At 42.6% G+C, this 24,751-nt stretch overlaps 1 protein-coding gene across 6 annotated transcripts in view; it reads left to right on the top strand.

Annotated features, from left to right (window-relative positions):
• Positions 1-8,627: 8,627 nt before the first annotated feature.
• ENPP2 (ectonucleotide pyrophosphatase/phosphodiesterase 2) overlaps positions 8,628-24,751 on the top strand; it is a 71,752-nt gene continuing 55,628 nt past the window's right edge. For 3 of the 6 annotated variants that reach the window (XM_032181467.1, XM_032181464.1, XM_032181463.1), the window contains exons 1-2: positions 22,126-22,253; positions 22,691-22,793. In XM_032181467.1, the coding sequence (XP_032037358.1) occupies positions 22,203-22,253; positions 22,691-22,793 (154 nt within the window). In that variant the 5' untranslated portion in view covers positions 22,126-22,202. The other 3 variants (XM_032181466.1, XM_032181465.1, XM_032181468.1) reach the window with 3 other exon arrangements.

The raw sequence follows: 24,751 nt of genomic DNA, 5'->3' as shown, positions 1-24,751 counted from the left end.
CCAGGGGAATTGGGATATCTCTGCTTGGCTGATAGGTATTCCTCTGTGTGGCATTGCTCTGTGTGTCCATGTGACCAGATCATTAAAACAGCCTGGATAAGTGGTTTTCAAGCCCATTGTTGATTAAAAGATGTCTAAACAAATCAAGATGATCACCAGCGTAAATTCCCTGTATAGGTCCTTGTCTCCACTGGGATGTTTGGGAGCCCAGTTGAAAATGAATTTACAGAAGTGGCATTGATGGTAAGAAATTCAGCGAGAAGTAAAGTAAAACCTCAGGACATGCAAATAAACATCCATTTCTAGGTATTCCTATACAGTTGCTTGCTGCTGTTCGTGAGCAGCATGGTGCAGCTAAGAAATCCGATCTCATTCCTCAGTTCCTGCTTGCTCTTCACAGTCCTAAGTAGGGATATAGTGCCTCTGATTTGCTTCCATCGTTTAGGCCACCGTTCTGTAGTATTTCATCTCATCACACAGCTAATTAAGTATGCAAACACTTACTATAAATTATGGCCCATCAGTGGGGAAATTCTGTCACAGATAAGTCTCCAAATTTGCTGCTGTAAATTTTGAATGGCTCATTGACGTGTGGTTAAAACACAGCAGTAAATCTCTTTGTGAGACTTGCGGTGAGGAAGGAAACACACGAGGTTTTTCATGACAGCAGCTACAAGGGGAAGGCTCAGAGCTCCTCGCTGCTGCCAACCTGACCCCGTAGGTGTCTGAAGCAATTAACAGATTCCTGTTTTTGTAGCACGGCTGGAAAGTGATAAAAAGCAACAATCGGGTGGCTTTTACCTTTATTCCATCCCTGAGAAGTGCAAACACCAATAAAAGCTGTCAGATGTTTTCACTTGAGTTCAAGTCAAACATTGCAAAGTTTACAGTTCCCACCCCCTCCTTTTGATCTGGAGCATTATGTTATCACGCTGCTTGCATCTTTAAAAGTAGGTGCATAGATAAAACATGCTAGCTTTGAAATATGCGTTTATGCTGCTAAAAATTTTTCCATGTGCAGAGTATGACATTTTAGTGAAGATTTCCTGAAAGCAATGTTTTCTCATCTTTTTGTATTGTAAAATGCATCTTCTCCTTTACGTCTGCATGGAGATACTAGGCTGGGAGGTATATAGAGATGTCACTATGTGTCTCTTTCCTCATTAGGGTATGATTTTGCAGCTAGTTGATCGAGTACTGCTGAAGGTGGTGGTCCTGTCATCCTTCTGTTCCACTTCTGGGATTCCCATGCATCAGCCCAGAGGCTCTCCTTAGCGAGGTGAGTCAGTTGGGAAATTGCCAGAAACCCAATCTACCTAAAATCAGGGGGGAAAATATAATGTTTTGTGCCAGTTGGGAAGCCAAAGTCAGACTCCTGGCGTGAGTGAGGGCTGGGCTGTGGGTGAGACCCCATTGCTGGGAACCAGAGAGGACTGAAGTCTGGGGCAGTTGAAGCACGTGGTGGTGTTGGACACCCACTGGCGCTTTGCAAAAGGAGCCTCCCTTGCACCACTGATGTCCATGGAGGTGCGAGCTGGAGGATTTTGCGAGCATGTTTGGGAACTACAAGCGGGAGGCTGTTCCCTGAGTGCAGTGCGGGGATGCAGCTATATGAAAGGAGGCATTAATCTGGAGTGTGGCTGCAGCACTGGCTCAGCAAAGCTGCTCGGTGCTCGCTTACATCCCTCCCATTTCATCAAAGCCTGAGCACTTCGCTGAATAAAGGCATATGGGAGCAATAAAGCAGATTTAAGGAGATGGAGTCCAGGTGGCAAAAGGGTATAATGGGAAGTGACTTATGGGAAAATGTTGCATTCAAAACTCTTCTGTTGGTTTAGGTGACCCTGTAAATCCAGGCCCTGCTTTCAGTCAATGGGACTACTCATGAGAGCTAAATTGCTTATGCTGCAGGATTGAGCCTACTGAAAGGAAGACTTTTCAAGGAGGTCCATATAAATGTTGTAACTCCTGCTTATAGTGCTCTTGTTTTTTAGCACCAGCCCAGTTGTGAACACAGCCAACCAATTTGTCATAATTTGTGTATTTGGTTGGCATGTGTTTACAGAGGGGAGATCTGGATTTATTTTAAAGAACTACTTTGCCCCTGGTTTCTGTATTCTTACCTTAATCCCTCTCCACAAAAGGACCTCAAACAAAACCCCCCAAAGCTCCCTCCCCCCACTCTGCTGAAAACTTAAAAGCAAACCCTGCACAGCGTACCTTTCATATGCACATAGGTACCTTGCAGTGAAATGAGAAACAGCAGAAGAGCTTTGCAATAACCATGACAGAGTGGATGAGGGAAAAACAAAAAGCCTTCAGTAAAATACTGCTTTGTTAGATCTTAATAACAGAAAAAGTCCCCCTAGAAATAAATCCTCAACATGATTCTCATATGAAAGAGAATCCTTCCACGTTGAAACCAAATGTTCAAAAGCTCTGTGCTTTGTTTTATTAATGCCCATAATTTATTCTTCTTAGAAAACACCCCTCACAGGCTGCCAGAGCACTCAGTGTGGTGTACATCATAATAAAAACAACTTAGAAGGCAAAAACGTTAGAACAAAAACAAAACTCTAAAAGCTTTAGTGAATAAAACCATGCAGGGGGGTCTGGAAAAAGGACACAGATGTTGTGAGGAATCAAAAGCAGAAGATAAATTACAAGCAGGAATATAAACCAAGCTTCGCAAACAAACTGGAGTGGTATTAGAAGTCTCAAACAGTTACATGCACAATGCAAGTCAGAGACCTCTTGTGTAGCCCCAAAGCCTTCACTTCTCAGCAGCTCCTCTCTGCAGTGGCCAAAACTGACGAGGCCCATGAGCTCTCATTTTTTTCCCCAGAGCTGAGTGCATTTTGGTGCAGGAGCAGCTCTCACTGTGGTTGATACCTGTTCAGTCCAGCACTCAGAAGGTCCCAATCCACACTGCAATGGAAAATGCACGCATGAGTTGACCATTCTCTTGAATTAACTCCTATACTCCAGCAGAAGGTGATGAGAACCAAGAAAGTTGTTGGGTTTCTTCTTTGAAAAAAAAAATCAACCAATGTCCCCAATCCCCCAAATACTGCATTTTTAACACTCTCTCCATAATATTACTTTCTTTACAGGAAGATAGAAATCCAGGACTTTCAAACCCTAACAACCCGCTTCTGACACTGGGTTTTCTGGAGCAGGTAAGAGCAGCCTTGAATATTTGTACTGTTCCCTTTGGGGACGCAGGCATGTCAGATTTCTTGAACTATTTTATTAACTTGGTCCCGAGTTGCAATTTGTGAGTTACTGTTTCATTTAAGAAATTTGTACATCTTGCTCAGGACATGGAATTTGACATAGCTTGTACATATTGTACTAGAGCAGGACCTTCAGAAGGAGGTGGAGCAGTGTCTCCTGCATTAGCTACAGAAATGTTCAGGACAGGGCCTAGGGCAAGAAAACTGGTGTGAGAGGAGAAAGGAGGCGTAGAAAGCAATGTTTTAGTGATATGGAAACAGATAAAGGAGTTGTGGTGTCAGCCCTCGAGTCAAGGAGCAGGATCTTGTCTGATGCCAGCAATACTCCCTTCTCCCCTAAGGCTCTTTGCTGGCCTTATCTGGGATCTGGAGCACCCTGCATGATGGTGGGGTGATAAAGCAGTAAGCTATCTCAGCAACTTCATCCTTCCTCAGAATAAACCTTCAGCCTGTGCAGACCCTTTTCATGCTGCTTAGGGAGAACTGAACTCTGGTTTACAATCCTTACAGTTTTTCACATCTCCACACCTTGTCTCACTGCATGCATTTACCTACAGCTCCAGTTTAAGGCCATTTTTCTTCCATTCCAAGACTTGTGGCAGATACCCTCAAGAAGCCGGATCCTAAGGTGGTGCAAGTTTGTAAAGCTGTGTTGTTTTATAACTGTTCCTAGCCTGGTATACTGCAGCTAATGGAGCTCACGAGGGGAGGATTAATTTCTGACAGAGGCTCTTTAGACGTTATGGATCAGATGGCTTTTCAAAGTGAAGATTTGTTTTTGCATAAGCCGAGGATGCCATAATATACCTGCTGGTGGGCAAACCGAATTGGAGATCAAACATTTCATGGCAGGAAAAAATGTTGTTGAACAGGAGAGGTGGTAAATGGAGTCTGAGCAAAACTGCATTATGTTCTGCAGCCATAACACTGTGAACTAAGGGTTAAAAAAAATGAAAACATGCCAAAGCAAAGCCAGAGATACAAGACCACATCATCCATTCAGATTTCAGAAGGGGTAACTCCAGTCATGCCTAGAAGGTAGTCAGACAAAGTATGTTTTTTCCATTAGCTCAACTCGTGCAATTATGCTGGTACAGAATTACATATTTCTGCACAGTTTTGGCCACAGAAGCCATTTCTTCATGCTCAGACCTGTTTGCAGGAGGTGAAATTGAGCTGGGACACTGGAGCTGCAGAGAAAACTCCTAATGAAGCAAAACCGCATGAGGTTGTACTTTGCAGGGGGTGGATGGTTGGATTAGGCAGTATATTAAGTAATCCCCCGGGATATTTTTCAACTGTAATTCATGCTCAATCAACAAATATGGAACAGATTAACAGTAGGAGGGGTCATATATTTCTTGTAAATCACAATCTTCTTTTATTCGTGACTATCTCCAGTACAATATTTTTGAAGTGCTGTTTTTTTCGAGGTTGATTTTAATGCTGTGTTACCCATGGCATATTTATCTGCTGGTGCGATTTTCTAAAAAATTTATGTGAAACAATACTGCTCAAATGCAGACAATGAAGGGATTAAAAGGAGCAATGTTCATAAGATCTTTATTTCTAGCAGACTGGGACATATGTAAACACAGCTTTTAAAAATAGGATCTTAACGTTAGCTCCGGAAATCCATATAGAGGTGCTCGATGTGTGGCCTGGCTTAAGTATATAGCTGCTCCCTCTGATTGCACAGGATCAAGAGATGTTCAGATTTCCAGGCTTCTCATTCTGATGAGGAGAACAGCTGCTTTAAAGCTGAGACTGTATAATCTTTTCTTCAGGTTCAGTCCCACCCACAATCATCTCTGCAAATTGTGAGTCCTGCAAAGGAAAGAATAATTTCATTCTTTCAGTTAACCTTCCAGCACAGCCTGGACTGGGATACACATGAAAGCATGAGACTATGCCCCTCACAAAGTCTTCTCCTCGGTGCATTTCTTGTAAAATCAAATTCCTGAATACTCATTTCTGAATCTTAATGTATCTGGAAAACTGTAGTTTTGGTTTTCATTAGACTGGATGTTTCAAAGGTTTGGCATGATCAAGGTAGGACTTGGGGGGATTTTTAATTCCTCATCCAAGACTTGCAATCCAGTGTCTTTCCAGCTGATCTGCTCCTTCACATGGGAAGTACCAGCCCGTCACACCTGGAGATTTCCTACGTGCATTAGTAATAGTCCTGTGTACATCCAGCATTGCCTTGAGCTGAGCTGCTTTGTGCCTTGCTGCTGCTTAAAGCTAAGCCCAGAAAGCAGATCCAGCACCTCTGGTTGTAGCTCAATGGAGATGGTGCTGCGAGGAGATCATATTTGATGACATACACCGATGGCCACAGGCTTTAAAAGAGTGGTGGTGGCACTGCACAGACCCCACCTTATGGTATCAAAGTCCAGTAAGCTCGGGCAAGGAGCAGAATGAGCCTGAAAAGCCTCTTCCTGAGGAGCCTCTTCCCAAGGAAAATGGCCCCACATGCCTTGCCTTACTGGTGTTTGGAATAGACTTACTAATCAAGCTGCCTAAACACGTTTTATTGCAAAACTAGCTCTTCAAATGCACACATATAAAAGGGATGTGCTTATGAAACCCATTAGAAACCCTTTACTAAAGCACTCCCCGTGCGTTTTGGACCACTAAGGACATGGACCAGCTCAGGAAGTGCTGTGTGCTCTTCTGGCTGCTGTCCTGCCCAGGGCCATGTGTCCCCTGCATGAACTGTCCCAGATCCCATTAGTTAATTCTGACCAAGCATCATCCAAACTGAGCCCTGCTGCTCCCAGTGACAGCTAGAGATAGCAGTGTCTGTTTTGCTACACATCTCAAGTTTGTTTATGCAGAGTGAAAGAGGGTTGGCAAAGATTTATTTTAATTGAGTATGACTCAGAGATGTAGATAGCTGTATGACCACGAATGCTGTGCTGTTAAACAGGGGTAAATAGCTACTAAAATGTTTTCAGATTGCAATTAATATATTGGGGAATGTTAAATCATGCTAGTACCTGCTAACAGTGCTGGAAGGAGACTAAGTGTGGAAGATTGGGATTGTCTCCAAATGTTGGTAAGACATAAATTCTGTAAATGTGCAGAAGCCATTTGTTTTGTTATGTAAACTTGTCTCCATTCAGCAGAGCACTTATGAAAATGTATTGTCCCTCTGCTGTAGAACTGATGCATTTTCCTGGGGCAGCAATATAGCTAGAAGTGATAAGCTGAAATTAAAAAAAAAAAAAAAAAAAAAAAAAAAAAAGATTAAAGTCAGATGGGGATCAAAGGATAAAAAAAAATGTCAGTGGCACAACAGGCTGCATGATAGCTGCTAAGGGAAACAAGGGGCATCCTCGTTTAAATGGAAATCAAATATTAGGGAGTACAATGCTGGGAACAGCCTGCTATGAGGTGGGGAGACCTTGTGTCAGTTTGCTAATTTGTTTCTTCTTCTTCAATCCTTTGTTTGCTGCTCCCTTGTGTTGTAGGATGTTCAGATAGCTTGCTGCTAGACCTTGCAAAATGTTTGATAAAATAATAACAATAAAAATTTAAAGGTGCAAATGTTTGCAGTTAGCACTTCTAATTCTAATTGGATTTGTAGCTAAAATTATTGGAGCTGACATAGAAAGATACTGGCATGATATTTTAAGATTTCAGTATCAAGTACTTGAAATCTCTGTGCTTTGTTGGTCTCTGCATTGTAGGGGACCCTTACGTTGTGTCTGTTCAACAGCTGCCCTGTTTCTTTTCCAGTAGAGGACCCACCACCCATCTAGCAGCTGCTCGAAGCACTGATATTATACTCCTCTTGGTGTGGGCATCTCAAAGGACCGATGGTGAGGGAAGGGACTTTAAGAAGCAGGGAGGATGGAGTGGGGGTCAACGGGAAGATTTCATGGAGGGTTAGGTTTAGTTTGGGGGATGGTGTGGTATTTATTTCAGGTCAAGGAATCCCCTTCACCAGCATGTACAAGCACAGGCATTTACAGGAAAGATGTGGGCAACTAAAACTGTAGCTGTGCTGGCAGCAGGGGGGTGACCCACTCCTTCATCCAGTTGTGACTGTGAGCACCTTTTAAATATCTTTTTCCCTTGAAATAAACCTGCAGTGCACCCTGTGGTCTGTAAGGGGCTCAAAGACACCCAGGGAAGATGACCTTCAGAAAGAGCAGTGGTTAAATGTGAGCAAGTCACACACGGGGCTGAGCATACACAAAGATTTCTTGAAGATTTATGACTTGGTCAAACCCAGTTGGAATTTGGTAGGGATGGATGAACATATTCACTTCAAAAAGGCCACTCTTCCCTGGTTCCCCAAATCCAATCTGTTGCTTCTAGGGTATATAATCCCTAGATTTGTTTATGGAAAGGATGGGGAAATGTGTTTAATGTCAGTAGAGCAGAGCATTCACCCTTTGTTTTAATTCTGAAAAATAGCTGGCATATTTTGTCTTAAATTAAAAATAGATTAAAAAATGCCACATACTTTCCAGCACAAAAATGGTCGATGAAAATGTTAGTTTGTCAGAGTAATAAACAGCAAAAATCAAGATCTTACAATGGAAAATGTTATCTAGGCTTAAAGAGACATACTGCTATTAATCTTCCCTATAATGTAACAAAGAAGCACTCCAAGGGACCTTCCTTTGACCTGCCTCAGCTGCAGTTTTTGCTGCAGTATCCCTATATCAGGGTGATAAACTCCCTCGTCTCTCCTCCACCAGCCCAGCTATAGCAATATCTAGATTTCCAGTATGCTAAATGTTGATCACTTCTATTTTATATCCAGTAAAGTAGGAAGCCTCAAAAATACTTAAAGATCACATTTACAATATAGGAATTTTTATATAAATATATACAAATATCCTGCAAGTCCATTAAAAATCCAAAGACTCTGTTGTTTGTGTCTGGGTGCATACATTTAAAGTTATATGTGCTCTAGCAAAGCTGGCTGAACTTGGGAGAGGCTTGTGGGATGGCTCAGGATTGGAAGTTAGGACTCTTTGGTTTTGTAGCTAAATATCTAAAAGCAGATAAAAATAATCCAGCTAGCTTTGAAAGTGAAGAAAATAACCCTATCAGTTACTGAACGGCACCACTAAATGATTAGAAAGAGCTCAGCACCACCTTGTTATATGCACATGACCTCTCCTGAGGCATCTGTAGCCAAAAAACAACAAAAAAAAGAACAGATTAAGTAGGCACATCAGTCCGCTGCATTTGAAAGCGGATCTTCAGGACAGGGATGCTTTCCATAGAGTCATTTCAGGCAAAGGTCACATGTGTGCATATAAAATCAACCCTGAAAGCAGCGCCTTTGTCCCCAAGCTATCTCCCAATGGAGCCATTGTCCTGCCGGGGCAGCTGGCACCCTGACTTCAGCTCCCAAGCCCAAGGCGGCCGGGCAGCCTCCTGCCAGCCGGACCAGGGCCAGGGCAGCCACTGCAGGGGCCAGGGCAAAGCGGAGTTTCCACATCAAACCTCAGTCATGGAGAAAAAAGACCCACTGGTACTGGTACGGTAGGCGCATCTTCCCTCCTTTCCGCCCCCTGTGTTTTTCTGGCTTGTTGAAGTAGTCTGAAGTAAATATAATTACAAGCAAAGGCAGGCTATGAAGTAGTGTGAGTGTATTTTTGCCAAGTGTAGCTTGGATTGGGATTTGGCAAGTTGAGAGTCGGTTCAATGTGTGCTCAGGGGTGATGTTGGAACTCCTCTGATTCATAATTAAAATAGAAAGCATTGTTTAATGCACATAGAAGTAAGTCTGTTTGAAAAATCATCTCTTAAAGCTTGTTTTACCTTATGAAGATAGCCTTCTCTCTTCATCTTTTAAATATAAACTGCCATTGGTATCTTCTTACCCTATAGCAATGTTAAAATTGGCATCCAGTACATACACAAGCAAAGCAACTTGTTTTGTTTGTATTTACCTCCTGCAATATTAATATTATGCAAACAACTACTTATGACTTTAGCTCCCACACCACCTGGCTTTTGATTTATATTAAAATCTTCACTGTCTGGAGCTTCACTAGCGAAGTGTTGGGCTTAAAGGCAATCTGTCTCAATAGGGTTCCCATTACAGGCATCTCTGCTTAAGCCTTATTTATTTATTTTCCCTGAAGGAAATGTATGAATTTCTTTAATCAGGGTAATAACATCTTAAAGATCTATTTTTTTTTTTTCCCCTAACTCCCTATGCTACAGGTGTAAAGTGCTGATTAGAGGCACAAGTTCATAAGGAGTAAATAAAACAGTGCCTGCCTTGCAGTTCTTTGTACGGTTGGAGTTGTAATGTTTTTGATTAGTCTGATTCTAAAGTAATAATCTTTGGGTCCCTCTTTTGAGTCTCTTTTGCTTCTGGTTTGCTTAGATTTTAATTGTAATTGTTTTAATTACTACTGATCTCTGCATCTTCCTTTCAGCATCCATCAGTACTGAGTGTGCTGGGTAGGGAGAGGGGTCAGCTGGAGCTCTGTGTACCTAAAAGAAAATAAAAGAAAGAGGCTGACTCTGCCCCTTACACGGGTTGCCCACAATAGACCTTAACTGTTTAGGGATGAGTATGGAAATTTTTAGATTAAGAAAGAACCTCTCTTGAAGTCCAAAGTTATAGAAATGTTTACTCTAAACAGGCTGGCCTGTATAGGATGTTAAGAAAACAAAATAATACTCAATTTTGTATTCTACAAATTTTTTCCTCGCTTCAAAGGATGTAATATGATGGTTAAACTATAAATTTAAAGTCATTGCAGCAGACAGGTTCCCAAATATTTACAAAGGATGATAGCTAAGTTTGAATGCCAGATAGCTAAATATATGTTAGCATCATTCTTGAAAGCTGTAGCTGTTCCTAACAGTGTTCTCACATAGCAGGCTTTACCCAGGGATGCCAAATGTGATCCTTTTGACATCAGTTGAACTAGAAGCAGAGGTATCAACTAGTTCTGGGAGATCACTGAAAGGTGGTGGCATGAGACTGCTCCTGGCAGCCCTGAGGCCAGCACCACCTTGTCTGAATTTCCACGTATGGTATTTTAAGTGTTTATTCATGGTGCTTCACTAAATTAACAGGTTACTTATGGAAAAGGAGCCACAGCTGCTGTTGCTGGTACACCAGCATAAAATAGTTTTCACATGCTTGTGAAGCTGGAGGTATCCTCAACCTCTTCTGCACCTCACTGAATGGGAGCATTCAAAGCTCCCAGTGCAGCCCCATCTTTGGCTCACCACCTGCTGAAAAGGCAGCCACGTTTGCAGGGTGTCAGATCAAATCTCACAGGCTTTTGTTGTCTCAAAACCCATGAAACTGTGTGTGCTCCACTCATTTAGACTGATGGAGAACAGGGTAGCTGTCAAAGAAACATACATACATAGATAAACAAATATAGGCCCTACTGGCATTGGAGAAATAGTTTGCTGTTGTGTACTGTTTAAATTCCATAAGAAAGATCCATGCTAAATGATCTTCTGTCCTAGCAGTCTTCATATTTTAAACTATTCATTTTGCCTCCAGAAATGAATAAATGCTTAGGAGTTACAATTGTTGGTGCTGTACATGAATAATTGGAAGAAAAGCGATTAAAACTATACAATACTAGCACATATGCTCAGCTCCAGTGTTGTAGCCCTGTTTGAGCCAAATCGCGTAGAATGGATTTTCCTTACTTCTGTGACTAGCAGAGAAATTGTCTCCAGATGCTTCCTCTTCCAAATACAATTCCTGCCCAGCCACCCTCCACTTGTGTAGGAAACTTTATGCCTTCCTTCCACACTTTCTATTAGGAAGTAACTAAAAAGTTTCATCTTCACACTTTCTCCTTTGCTTATCTGATTTCATACCATCAGGTAGAAAAGCTCATGGGCTGAGGTAAGGACAGGGAGGCTATAAACCTCCGATATGGTTTATTTCATGGGCTGCATGGAACACACTGTGCCACCATGGTCCTCCTCTCCATGGGCTGCAGGGGGATTTCTGCACCTCCACTCCTTCCTTCCTTCACCGACCATGGTGTCTTCAGGGCAGTTTCTCTCACATTTTTATCTATTCTCTCTGCCTGTGCAGTGTTTTTTGCCCTTTCTGAAATCAGTTTTCACCAAGGCACCAGCTCGGCTGTTGGGCTCAGCCATGGCCTGAGGTGTCTGCTGGAGCTGACCAGAAGTGGCTGTGTCTGGCATGTGGCTGGCCCCTCCAGGCCCTGCTACCAAAACCCCAACACAGACACCCGATACAGAAGCCTAAACTCTTGCCCTTCTATCATTGTGCATGCATAACACATAGTTTTACATGTTTCTGGCCTCTCACTCTCTGATCTTCTGTTTGTATGTATTTTTTTGTCAATTTAAAGTTTTTAACCTGGACGTCTTTGAGTGTTGGAAACCATCTTTGGCTTTGCTGTCATTCAACTCTTCATTGGCTTTTTTTTTTTTTTTCTTGTATGTGTATGTGTGAGAGAGTGTTCTTGGAAGCTCATCCTTGAATATAACCTTATTTTGTCTTCCCATGTGCTCTGGTGTAGCAATCTGCACATTATTTGCAGAACATGGCCAGAGCTATTCCTGCCATTTGTCTGTTGAAACCCTCTCCCTCGCAGCAGCTACACCCCACCCCCATTACTACAATTCCTTTTCTGTTCTCTTTGTAGCTCTTTATTTCTTGCTGTTTGCTGTTAAACAGTACCTTCAGCTGTGGTCCTTCCTCTTGTTTCTGTACTGCTCAAAGAACTTGGTTTATATTAACCGTATCGGATAAAAACATTTTGTTCATGCAGGCTTTTTTACCTAAAGCCAAAATCCAAGCTTCTGGCTTTGTATTGGCACCCGTCAAAACACAAACAGATAGAGGGACAAGGCCAGGGCATGCTTCATATGCTGTTGGGCCATGCTGCTTGCACTTGGCCAGGGCCGGCCCATGGGGAGGTGTTCCAGGATGGGTCCATGTGCTTTTGTTTACTCACAAGCTAACCCACCAGGTCACTTTTTATTATTATTTTTTTTGCCAGTCAGGGATAATTTGCAAGGGACAAACACATATACTGCTGAGTGCACAGGTAGGACATCTCCAGAGGCTCTTCCTAGGGAATTGCTCCATGTTTTCCAGAGAGCCCAGTGCAAACCTGGGACAGGACTTGAACACTTCCCTCTGCACTTTGCAAGCAGCATAACAAAACGAAGGGGAGGAATACAGCCTACAGACACCCCATCCCACCCCTGTGTATTCATTGACTTAACTCAAAGAGCTCAATTTTGCTGGATTGCTCTAAACTGCCTTATTTAAGTGGGAGTCCTTGAGGCAGGACAAGATTTTGGTGAAGTAGGATGAGATTTTATTGCCGCAGCAAGCACCAACACTCCTGACAACTAGCAGTAAAACATGCAAAGAGAATAAAGTGAAATTTAAGGTAGAAATTACTATCTATAGAATATTTACTCCCTTATTGCTGTATATTTCTCCTTGGAGTAGAACATTTTCAGTTGTATTGACTATGTGCCTGCTACCACTGATGAATGTGACGGCTTGAAAATGTTTTCTGGGGTATGGAGAAAGTGTCCTGATGAAACAACACTTTATAAGTAATTAAGCTTGCATCATCTGTAAGTTTTTGCTTTCCTTTCTTTCTGTACTGCAGCCAGCACAGCTAAAGTGGCAGTGAAGAGGACAGGCAAACAAGAGACAAGGTTGTGCCTGGGGTGGGACAGAAGGAAGGGATCACTGCTATGAGGTCAGGTGAAATTCCCTTGGAGCTGATGGCATTCAGCATAAATGTAAGAAGCCCTTAAGTGCTTTTGGATATCCAGAACAATAGGATTCCTTTCTGTGCTCAGGGAAACAGCATTTTTCGTACATTCTTTGTGAACGACAGGATTGTACCAAAGAATTGCTTGATGCCACAATCTAAGTCCTCTCTTAAAGGAAACAACTTAAAGGGTCCAAATCTCATCTGGCTGCCAAGCCCCAAAGGATTTATTACTCAGGTCATTTGTGCTTGACCACATAAATTCAATGCACCTAAATAGGCTTCAATTTTTTAATGTCCCTTAACTTATATTGGACTTTTGCACTAGCGCACAACTGAAAGGGAGAAATACAATAGACTAGAGATCAGGCATGGTTTTCTCCCATCTGGTCCCTCAGAAGAGAAAACAAGAATGAGATATTCCCTCTTTTGGAGCCTCCAAAGTTCAGTTCTCCTAAAGTATTCTCTTCTTTCACCCCCAAATCCAAAATGACTTTTCCTGCTTTTCCATTGCTCTGCCCAGCCAGCCTATTTTTTCCCCATGGACTTTAGGATATAGCTCTGACTTTAATGGGATATTGGGTGCCTGGCAGTTGTTACTGTTGGTAACAGCCTGGTTTATTTGTTGAAGCTTCTGCCTCCAAAAGCTTCCCATGCCTCTGCCCTGTGCCCTCTGTCCCAGCTCCTTAACACAGTCCTGGGATCTGCCTGCACTTCCACCTGGCGTGCCACCACTGTGGCATTGAGGTTGGTTTATTTGTTTTATTTATAATGCATCAGAGCAGCAAGCAATGAAAGCAGAAGCTTTCCTAATTTCATTTTTTAGTCTGATACCTTCCCCAAACATGCTGAATTATCAGCAGAATCAAGCAGATGTTTTAGCAGGCTCAGGTTACCTACAAGCAGGGGTATGAACATGAGGTTGTAGTCTGATACTCATTTGCCAAACAGCTGTTGTAGCTTAAGCTACTATAGGGGAACCATGTACGTGCTCCTGCTCTTGTCTCAGTGCAAAGTGAACCTGGTTTGCCTAAGGGATAGGGATGCTCCTCTTCTGATTTCAGCTTGCTGCTCCCTGCCTGCTTCAACTGCCCATCCCCTATCCCTTCTCCTTTACCCAAGGTCTGTTTTTTTTTTTTTTTTTGCTTGTTTGTTTGTTTTTAAAGGTGATTTAAACATAGTTTTCCTGAGCACCAGGCTGGAGGTAGATCAGCTGAACAGTAAAACTCCTGCAGCTGGTGCTGTGTGGTGCAGAGGAGATGGAGAGAGGTAGCTGGGGAGGGCAACTTCTCACCCAAATGAATGATTGAGCTTGTAGACTTGAGTGAGGACAGCAGGCAGAAGGAGGAGACTTTTCCTTCAGCTGGTAAAGCTGGAAAAGGAGGTGTCCCAGTCTCTTCCCCAGATCTGTATATTACTTGAGTACATTTTACATTGCATTTGAATGGACAGTGCTTTCAAAGGTTGCAGCATCTTAGAGAAGGGGCAGCAACAGGCAGTGAAAGGACACTAAATTAAATAGCCCCAGCTGTTTTGCAGGCTCTCAGTGAGTGCCTGGGAACATCTGTCTCTACTTTGAAAAGCTTCAACAAATATAATTTTGAGCTGACTTCAGTGTTGTCTGTTATGGAAAAGGGATTTACTGGGGTGGGGAGGAGAAATATATGTCTTCTGTGAAGGCTGAGTGAAGCAGAGCTGCTTTTATTATACAGTAGTCAGCAATTATTAAACCGAGGAGCAGATTATTTCTGAAAATTGTGTATAGTTAGATGAAAAAAATGAATTAGAGAAGCAAAACTTAGTAAGATTATCTGCTTTAAAATACTGAAGAAATCAAGTAATATTTAAGTGGCTGGTTTTGCTGTAGTCAACTTGTTTAATCCATAAAAAATGACTCTATTCTTTTCCAAAGTTTTATGCTAAATAGATGAGAAAAGAATTTGCAATAACAACCAAAAAACACTGATAATCCTTATGCAAACCCATGCTAGAAAATGTTTGCTTTTTAGCACTTTCCTTCTTTTTTTTTTTTTTTCTTTTTCATATTGCAGTCCTGCAGAGCTTGAAATGTGTTCAGTTCCACATTATGATATGGGTTTAAAAAAATAAATTCTAGCAATGGATCTCATTGTTTTGTTGTTGAAATGTTGCTTATACTTTTCTCACCCTGAGAAAACAGGGAGTACTGTTCCAACAGGATGTTTTTCCCTTTGTGCTTACATTTGTCATCTTTGCACTCGGCCGTAATCAGAAAAAAAAAAAAAAAAAGCTGGCGTGCAACTGAAGCGGTGCTGACACAGTTGAACTTAGGAAAATTTGTGATGCTTGGAAAATGGCCCATCTGTCTGAAATGACCTAACAAGTAATATGCAATTGTTTAAAGCTTTTGTGCTTTGCCATTAAAACAGGCAGCGGCAGATGCCCGGTCAGAAAGGCAGAGAGCTGAGCGTGTGCAGCAGTGCTGCTGCTCCCTGGCAGCACGTGGGAGGGAAGAGAAGCGAGAAGCGCTGCTCCTTGCTGTCCCCTGGCCAAGGGATGCTGCTCATTGACATTACCCAGGTTGGCGTTCAGAAGTAGTAGCAGCTTGCAGCTCACTGCATCTCACAAACACGCTGCTTCTAGGGCTGAGGACTGGGGCACTGAACTTATGCAAAAATCTGTAAACAGGAGTTTCTTTTAACTTTTTTTTTTTTTAAACTCATCATGTGTTCCTAGAAGTGTTTTTCTGGGGTAAGAGGGATGGGAGTGATGGCAAGGACGAGCCAGTCTGCTAGGACTACTGATAGATGCTTGGTATCTGGACTGTACCTGCTGGTTTCATTTGTTTTCTGAAGGAAAAGAGCAGAGAATCCAGTTATTTCCAAGTTATTCAAGCACCTCACTTCTTCCAGTAGCTGGGGATAGCTTAAGCTTGTGGTATAAAGGTGTGTATTTCAACGGTGAGATAAAACAGTCCCTCCAGAATGAGCTTGCAGATGGATCTAAGTCTGTGACAGTGTTATCTGTGTCCTCATTTTATATGTTTTTCTTTTAGCAGAACCTTGTTCATCTGCTATTGTATCCTCCTGTGTGAATGTCAGTGAATCAGATCAGGAAGTTTAGCCAACTTTTAATAATTATTTTTCTTTCCTTCTCTTTTATTTCTAACACCCCCCTGCCTGCAGACATCTCTTCTTCAGGCTGTCCTGATTTCTACAGGACCTGTTTTTAGCAGAGTTCCTGCTCTTTATAAAGGTCCTATGCCTCTTAGCAAATGAACCAGCTCTGAGCTTGAACCAGACTTGTGTTCGTGTGAAGCAGGTTCAAGCCCCAGGTGGCCTTTTTTTTGAACAGCAACAGTGTCACAGACTGTCACTGGCCTGCAGCATTGCAGTTGTGTTCATGCATCCCTTCACCATGCCAAAAAAGCTTTCATAGGTACAGACACTTACAGGTCACTGTAAGAGCAGCCAGTTCTTCAGTCTTCAAATGCCTCCTTGTGCAACTATAGAAACAAAAGAAAAATATGTCCAAATGCCCAAGCAGGGCATGTCCCTGTTTGCTGTGGAGGGATCCTGTTTCCAGCCTGCTTTCACTTTGCTTCTTCCCCAGAACAAGGATTGATGCTGGAGAGCATGGATGTCCAAAGCTCCAACTACGGGGCAAGTTGAGAAAGTTATTCATAGTGACATATCTCTTTAAACTGAAATCAAATAGGATTTTGCTATTTAGAAAATACGAGTGGTTTTTTAGATTAACGAGAAGAAAAATATCAATTAAAATATTTCTTTCTTGATCCAAGTGCCAAAAACATTAAAAAAAAAAAAAAAAAAGAGAGAGATTTAAAACAAACCAATAGAAACTCTTGTTTGGCAAAGAAAACAACTGAGAGTAAACAGAGCAGTATTAATTATATCCACATTTTACTTGTAGGGAAGAGATTAGCACTTGGAAATTTTTTAATCATAACCAAGCCTTGAGCTTGAAAAGTGTGCCAAAATGGAGTTTGGGCTGAGGGTAAATATGATTAAGTAGGAGAGAGATGTTACAGGATTATTGTAGAAGTCCTCACAAGAAGTTTTAGATACCCAGGAAGTTCAAAGCTTATATTCCACTGAAAAAGGTTCAAACGTGGTAAAGGATGTTCAAACAAGTTATGTAAAGAAAGTAGGAACATGACGTGAAGTCTTGAAAACCTGCTTGCTTGCATTTTTAAGACACATCACCAGCTTTGCTATTTATTGTTTTTTTTTTGTTTTGTTTTGTTTTTTCTTTTTAGCTTTAAGTCATTATTTCTGAACTCCTATGGTTATCATAAAATGGAATAACTTGTATCACTTGAAAAGCTCAAATAAGTTAACAGTGATTGTGTGGCATGTGTATGGTACCATGTAAGGCCTTCAAGACATCCAGGATGGTGGGTGATTTTTACACCATCCAAGCCTACAGCTCTTTTCAAAAGACAAATGTGGAGCTGTTGGTTGACACCTGTGATACCAGGCCACCATCTCAACCAGCCAAAAGCAAAGATGAATACTTGAAGATATGCTTAGCCTTGCACAGGCTGCATTAAAAACACATGTGGGTTCTTTGACTGCTTGTTTCACTCACTTTTCTCCTCCATAAAGAAGCAATTTTTCATTGCAGAACAGTTTTCATTCTGCTGCATGCTAGAATTTTTATGTCTGATTATCTTAAGAAATGTAGTTACGAACTCCCAGTGCATTTCAGTAGAGTAGTTGTGCTGCTTCATAATAATAATATTGTCCAGAAACTGAATTCAGAACATGTTAGTTCCTTTGAAGATGATGAAAGTATGCATGTTGGGGTAGTGTTAATGCTATTGCAGATGTACGTGTGGCTCTCAGGGTGAGGTGTAACACCCTGTGTTGGACCAGCTGGTCTATTAGCTGCAGTACTGCTGGAAGGAAAGACAGGCTCTCAGGCACACACAGCTTTCTACAGGTCATTGAAAACTTGTCTGGTTTTCATCTAATCTGGCTGCTACAATAGAAGATGTGGTTCTGATATAAACCTTGCTTTGCTTGTGTATAATGCTTGAGCTAAATCCCTTCATGGGCATCCCGGCAGCTTCAGGAGCTGCAGTGCTCTCACCAAGCCCACAGCCACTGAAGCTGTCGTAGAGGATGTGGGGGGTGGGAGAATTTATTCCTGTAAGGCATTATGCCCTCCTTCATTCACCAGGCCACCACTGGGGTTTCAGTCCTCATCCCAGTGAGCATGTGAGTGTTTTACATGAGTAAAGCAGAGCTGGGACGCGGATCCCCCCTTAGGTCAGTGATTCCTCTTCTGTCTCAGGGTAGGCAGTGTGTGTAGGCTCACTTTGGTACAGGCACCCAACCCAACACTCGTAGGGTTCACGTTTGGTAGCTATCCCAGCCAGGCAACGTGAGGAGGACACAATGTGCTCTGCTGGTCATCCTCAGTGAGGTTCTGTACGGGTTCGGGCCCTCAGCTCCCAGCCCCGTGAACCCTGCAGGCATTGCGTAGGGTGCTCAGAAATGCTGATGGGCCTGTAGGTGCCTAAGGCACCTTGTGCCTCAGGGGCTGGGCTGCAGCAAGCTGCAATTCTGAAGACTTTAATTCATCCGTGATCCTCCCTGAGGGTCTGGCACCCCTTTATGGATCTTTCTGTCCTAGAAAGTTTTTCTCAGCCCGCTCCTTGGGTGCACCTGAGAACATGGTTTGCATACCTTTCTCCTCAGGCGGTGATGAGCAGACAGATAATCAGACAGATAATTGGAGAGGTATTCGTTAAGCTGTCAGGCACTGACGGGTGGTGTTCTGAGGCACTTCATAAACAGGTACTTTCATGAGCACAGCTTGGGCTTTGGGTCTTGCCAGTCTTATGGAGTAGCAGGAGACTGGTGTGTCCCCTACACCTTGTGATCCTTGTGCCTGCTAATATTTTCTTTTCCTCTATACCCTGCTTCCCTTTTTATGTATCCATATGAACATCTGTGTCCTCACCTACTCTTCATGATCACATTTTATGTTTTTGTTTTCCAAGCCAACTTGCCAGACATTTGAAATCTATCACTTGAGGGAGTGTGCAGTCAAGTTTCTGGGCTCCTGCATCCCAGGCTGGTCTCATCACAGGCCATCATCCTCCCTCCCAAACATCTTGGGGTGCTTTCAGCGAGTGCTCACAGCTTCCCAGGGTTGCTTCAGCTTCTGGAAGATTGTTTGCTTTCACAGTACTTGTGTCTGAGGGCACTCAGCATTGATACTGCTTGAGTTTTGCAACTGAATTCCTAGTTCATCAAAAGGTTTTGTTCTGTGAAGTTGACATTTCATCTACCTGACAAGCCTTTTCTTCTTGGCCACAGCTATATGTAGAAGGTGTATACAGGGGGAGAGAGCTTTGAGGCATTTTGGCAAAGTCCTTCACCTTCCTGCTGTTTATGTTGCTATCAAGGATACTGGAAACTTTCATCTAGGTCACCTTATGTGGCTGATGTGCTGCACCCAGTAATGCAATGTGGAGATAAGGAGCTAGAAAGGTTCATTTTATTAGAGCCCACTCCATCCCCAGCCTGTGATTCAGCCAATATACTTGGTATCTCTGCATTATCCTTTCCTATTACAAAAAAATCCAGAAAATTTGATTTTATACAAGACTGCAAATATTGCCCTTCTTTTATTAATTCTGGAAAAGTAGAACAGGAATTCTTGTAACTCTGTAAATGTCACGGCATGAACTTCTCTTTTAAAGTGTCACCTAGTGGCTGGATGGAAGTTTTGCATTCCGAGTTAAATAATAATCAGTACCATTATATATTTTTAACAGCCATAAAGGCCAGTCCTTATGCACAGAAACTGAGAAAGATGCACTTCATCTTCTGTTGATCTTGTTAAAATTCCTTTTTAAAGTGTTTAATTCAGGCCCTAAAACTTGTACTGAACCACTGCATGACCAAAAGGTCAGGAACACATTATTTCTACTTTATTCTTTCTTCTTCTGATGAGTAAAATGGCAATTAATTGCTAAAAAGTTAATTGCCAGTGATCCCAGCAGTGAAATTTTCCCTGAACAAAATCATTAAACCTTGTTTATGCTAATAAGTTCCTTGTGCATCTGTGGGGTGGCTTCGGGCAGAATCCTTGTTACAAAAAGATGGTTGTGCATCTGCATATGTGGTCAGTCCAGAGCTACTGGAAATTGTGTCTTACATAACACATAAGAAAAATATTAGCAGTTTAGAGTCATTGTCATCTGTAGTTCTCAAATGGTATTATGGAGGAGGTTAAATAATAAAAGATACTTGTAGTGTAGACCAGGAAACTTAAAATGAGGTCTGTTAACATGAAATCGTGCAGTTTACAAGCTCTAGAGATGTTACATGAATGAAAAAAATGAAATGTATATTTTAAATTCAGTAGAAGAAGCCTATGTTGCTGTATGTTTTGGTTTTGTTTCTTGCTTCTTTTTTTCTGGGTGGTCATTTTTAACTTCTGTAGGAACTTTCTTTTGAAAGAACCGAGCACCTGCACATTAGGAAGATATGCAGGAGCTGTAAGGGCTCAGCATCTCTGAAACTGAGGTTGGATATATTGGCTTGGTCATTCAATATTGGTAACTAGTTTTGAAAATCCAGTTGTGTTTTGCCTGGATCACTTGGTGACCTGAGGGTCCCAGGCTGGAGGAGAGCTTGGTCTGCTGATTCTCATGCTTTGTCTATCAAATCATGAACTTCATTAGCTGAGATATGTAACACCGTTGTGTAATTTTGTGTGTGACACCTTTGGTTTCCCTTCTGCTGCTGTCATGCACTGATGTACTTACTTAGGGCTCGTGGGTGAAGGTGTTTAACCACAGTATATACCAGATGCTAAGAGTGAATAATGTTATAGGAACATCTAGTAAAAATTGTGGTCATTTACTTTTCTCTAGACCTCCGTGCAGAGTTTTTTTTTTTTTCTTTTTTTCTTTTTTTCTTTTTTCTCTAGAAAGAGTGCCTTCAGCATACAATGCAGCCTATATTTCAGCTGTTTATTTCAGTTTCCACTGAGCTAGTGATGAAGTGAACATCTGAAGATGGGTCTTGACTTCACACCCCTGCTCTGTGCAAGGAGAGGAATGCAGTGTCCTGGTATAGCTAATACTGAGGTCTTCCCAGACTAATTACATTTCCCTGAGGCTTGCAGTGCAAAGATTCAGCTCCACAATGGAGCCACTTTGGTTAAGAAATTGCATAAAAAAGGATCAGCTCCTAGCCAGGGGAGCAGGCAGGTGAGATGTGGGTAGCAAAGGGGAGCCTCTGCCCTGCAAAGCTACGTAGTGGAGAGGGACAGATTTTGCAGCAGGTAAAAGGTACTTCCCAACAAAGCTCCGAATTGTATGTGCTTGATATTGCAAGATGGTTTGAAGAAAATTAAAACATGTTCCTTCGAGCCAGTATCAACATGACAAGGTCCCAGGGGAAGCAAAAAGCCCATCCATAGGCTTACCAACCTTGACTCTGTCCCTTTAAATGTCATTGTTAGTAAATACTTTGAGGAAAGGAGCTCTCGTGAGACAAAAAAGCAGCAAACTATGCTGGTAAATAATTTGCCTTGGCAAACAATATTTAAGCCGCTGATTTCAACCATAATTCTGCTCAGCATTATTGTCTGCTTTGTAAATAGAAGTACTTATCCAAACAGCTGAGCTTTCTGCTGTCGTTGATGAAAATGGGTAAATGTGGGGCAGAGGGAACGTGCCGCTTCCTTTCCTTTCTGCAAAGCTGTGGTTTCCAGCTCTTCCTATAAAACCGTGCATTTCCATCGCTCTGCGCCTTGCAGGAGACTAGAGCTGTAAAAATACCCCCGTGCTCCCAGCTTGGGGCACTCAGCTCTGCAAGCCAGCCAGGAACTTGAGCAGCGACCACGCAGCATGAGAACAGTGCCCAGGTTGCTGCCCTGTGCTCGTCCCACCGCGCAGAAATGCCTGCGATGTTTTGTGCCACTCGAGGATGGCGCTGGGGATATTTTCGTTTCACAGCCTGGGCGAGCTTTCCCCCCTCCCCTTCTTCTTCTCCGAGCCAGATGGAGACACATTTGGTTTCTCTTTTACCCATGTTACTTCTGCGAGGAGAATAAAATGAGCAGGAACAGCTATTGGCCACAGCAACAGAAGAAAGCCCTGCTTTGCCAGAGGAAACCACATAAAAGCGTGCGTGTGTGTTTGGGGGGAGGGCGCAGCGAGGGATGATGCCTGGAGCTTCTTGCACTCGGAGCTGCGATTTGTGAGTGAAACATGATGAAATCACCCCCTGGACAAATCACACGAGCCTGTCAACCTCACCAGGTGGGATTACTTGTAGCTAATAGCCCGAACTCCCAGAGCAAACAGAGCTCTGCGCTCACTATAAAGCAAAAGGGACGGTACTGCACAGGCTTTTCAAGAATCCTCTAGTATGGCTAAGAAGGGCTGCTTCCACTTACACCAGGTAGGGGAGGAAAGGAGTGTGTTTGCTTTTAGAGGAGGAGTAGCCCGTCTCTCCTGAATAAGGTCCTACAAAAAGGAGTGTTTCAGCTGCAGAAAGAGATGTTTTATTCATAACCCCCTTCTGGTTTGTGCTCCTCTGAAACGGTGACTGTCAGCTGCTGCTCCAGTGATGGGAACTGCAGTGCTGGGGAGCTCGAATGTACAGGGACCATCTCTGCCCTTTTAATCATAACGCTCGTAGCTTGCAAGTCCTGGCTTTTGCACAGTTTGATCACTCTGCTGTTTTGCTTTTGCAGGTTATATCTTTATTTGCTTTTGCCTTTGGAGTAAATGTCTGCATGGGATTTACAACAAATCGCTTTAGGAGATCTGAAGAATGGGATGAGGGCCCAGTCTCAGGTATGGTAACAGACATAAATTGTACATCGCAATACCCTTATGTTATATACGGCGGTTAGAAACCACTCCTACGCCGAAACAGTAGTTTGCTTGTTCCTTTTACCTCTAGGATATAGAGAAGAAATAACTCACTGAGCCTGAGTCAGTTGACCTTTGGGACTCACCTATAGGTCTCCTATTTACTTAAACTTTTGCTCTGTGTGCATGTGACTATGGAAAATCTAGCTTATTTTCGGATTGAGCGCCGCCAGTCTTGCGGAGATCGGTCTCCATAGCTGCTTCATCGTGCTTGCAAGGTTTTGCGCTGCGTGCGGTTTCCCTCTAGAACTGACATAAGCGCCCTGATCACTGTAAGGGTGCTGGTTGCATTTTGGTAGCTATTGAAGTGGTTTCTCTAATCTTGAGTAATGCTTTCAAGAACGCACTGGTGAGAAAAGCTTTTGGCATTTCTGCGTCTCCTGAGGTCATGCTGGTTTGTGAACAGTAGACGGCAGACATCTGACGGCAGCGAGGGCCGAGCAGGTGTTCGCGTCCCTTGCCAGCAGATGTGCTGTCAGGGGTCGGCTGTTTGCCTTTGGAGGAAAGCGAGAACACGCCACAGAAGGGACTGTTGTTTTTGCTCTGGGGCAGTGTAGGGTTTTGTGAGCTCAGGCATAGTCTGAATGGAAAAATATTTAAAATGGAAAACTAGTCTTTTTTCTTAAAAATTAAAATGAGTGTAGGCTTGACTTGTGCCTCAATTCCTTCCTCTGGCAGGAGAAAGGGAACCTGTGGTCATTGACTTAGAACTGGTTAATTTAACTGAAGTGAAAGGGATGCAGCACCCATCTGTAATGATAGCCTGTGAATTTTCATTGTAAACTTTTTTATGGTGTCCTGAGGTTGTTGTGTGCCTGGTAACTAATGTGTGTCCTCCCCTTCCTTGTCTTTCACATGAATTAGTGTCTAATCACAGCCACAGACGGGGTGGTTGATCACTGAGCAGAGGCATTTTAGGTTACCAGAGACAGTGGTGGTTGCTTTTAGTATTTACATAACAGTAAAACAAACTTGCTCATAAATCAAATTTATTTCTAATTTTATCTTCTAGTACATAAACTCTAGAGTGGTTGGGTAATGTGTGTAGTACTGATATGAAGGATTTACATTTTATGTCTTTAACACCTGGCTGTTGGTTGCTTTGCTTTTGATGGTGACTGCAGGCTTTAGGGCAGGGCTGCTTTGCACCGAAGTCCCAAAGGTGGGGACCCACTGCAGCTCAACAGTGCCAACTCTGCTGAGCTCACCAGCACCATTCAGTGCTGCCAGGGCTGGGAACAGTAGCTGTGTGCTTTTTCCAGTAGCTCACCATCCCAGGAGAATAGTAAGAAATACAGCATATCTCCCCAAAGGCAGGAGATGTGGGTTATCTTGGGGCAGACTATTGAAAAGGTGCATATGGTTGAGATTGAACCAGAACCTGGCATTGATGCAATCCAGTCTAGGGGGGCAACAAGGAGGACAAAAGCCTCTCTTACTCTTTGTTTCCTTGTGCATTTGGGAAGCCTGGTTACTTTTATTGCAGTAAAAAATATTGGATGTGAAACCAAAGAATAAATTATTATTGCCACATCTGTCTGAAGAAGAAAGTAAACTGTTATGCTAGAAAGGTGCCTTTTTAAATAAAAGTAAAGCACTGTGATCAAAGAACTTTTTTAGGCTTTAGCCTCTTGTAGCTGCATGACTTTCAGTTGTACTTCATCAGAAGCCTAGTGCTGTGAACTATCCAGAATGAAAGATTGCTGTATGTTCTTTTTCAACTGCACTCTGCCTTGGCTTATTTCCAAGTTTCTTAGTGTCTAGAATTAATTATTTTGTGCTGGCAAAACTCTGTCTCTTTACTAACCATTGCTGTATATTACCAGTTTGTTACTTCTACAGGGGTATGCCATGATTGTAGGCAAACTTCAGTTTTCATC

Source organism: Aythya fuligula, chromosome 2 (assembly GCF_009819795.1).
Source record: "Aythya fuligula isolate bAytFul2 chromosome 2, bAytFul2.pri, whole genome shotgun sequence".
NCBI classification, from domain to species: Eukaryota; Metazoa; Chordata; class Aves; order Anseriformes; family Anatidae; genus Aythya; species Aythya fuligula.
This window is presented reverse-complemented; position numbering and strand designations above follow the sequence as displayed.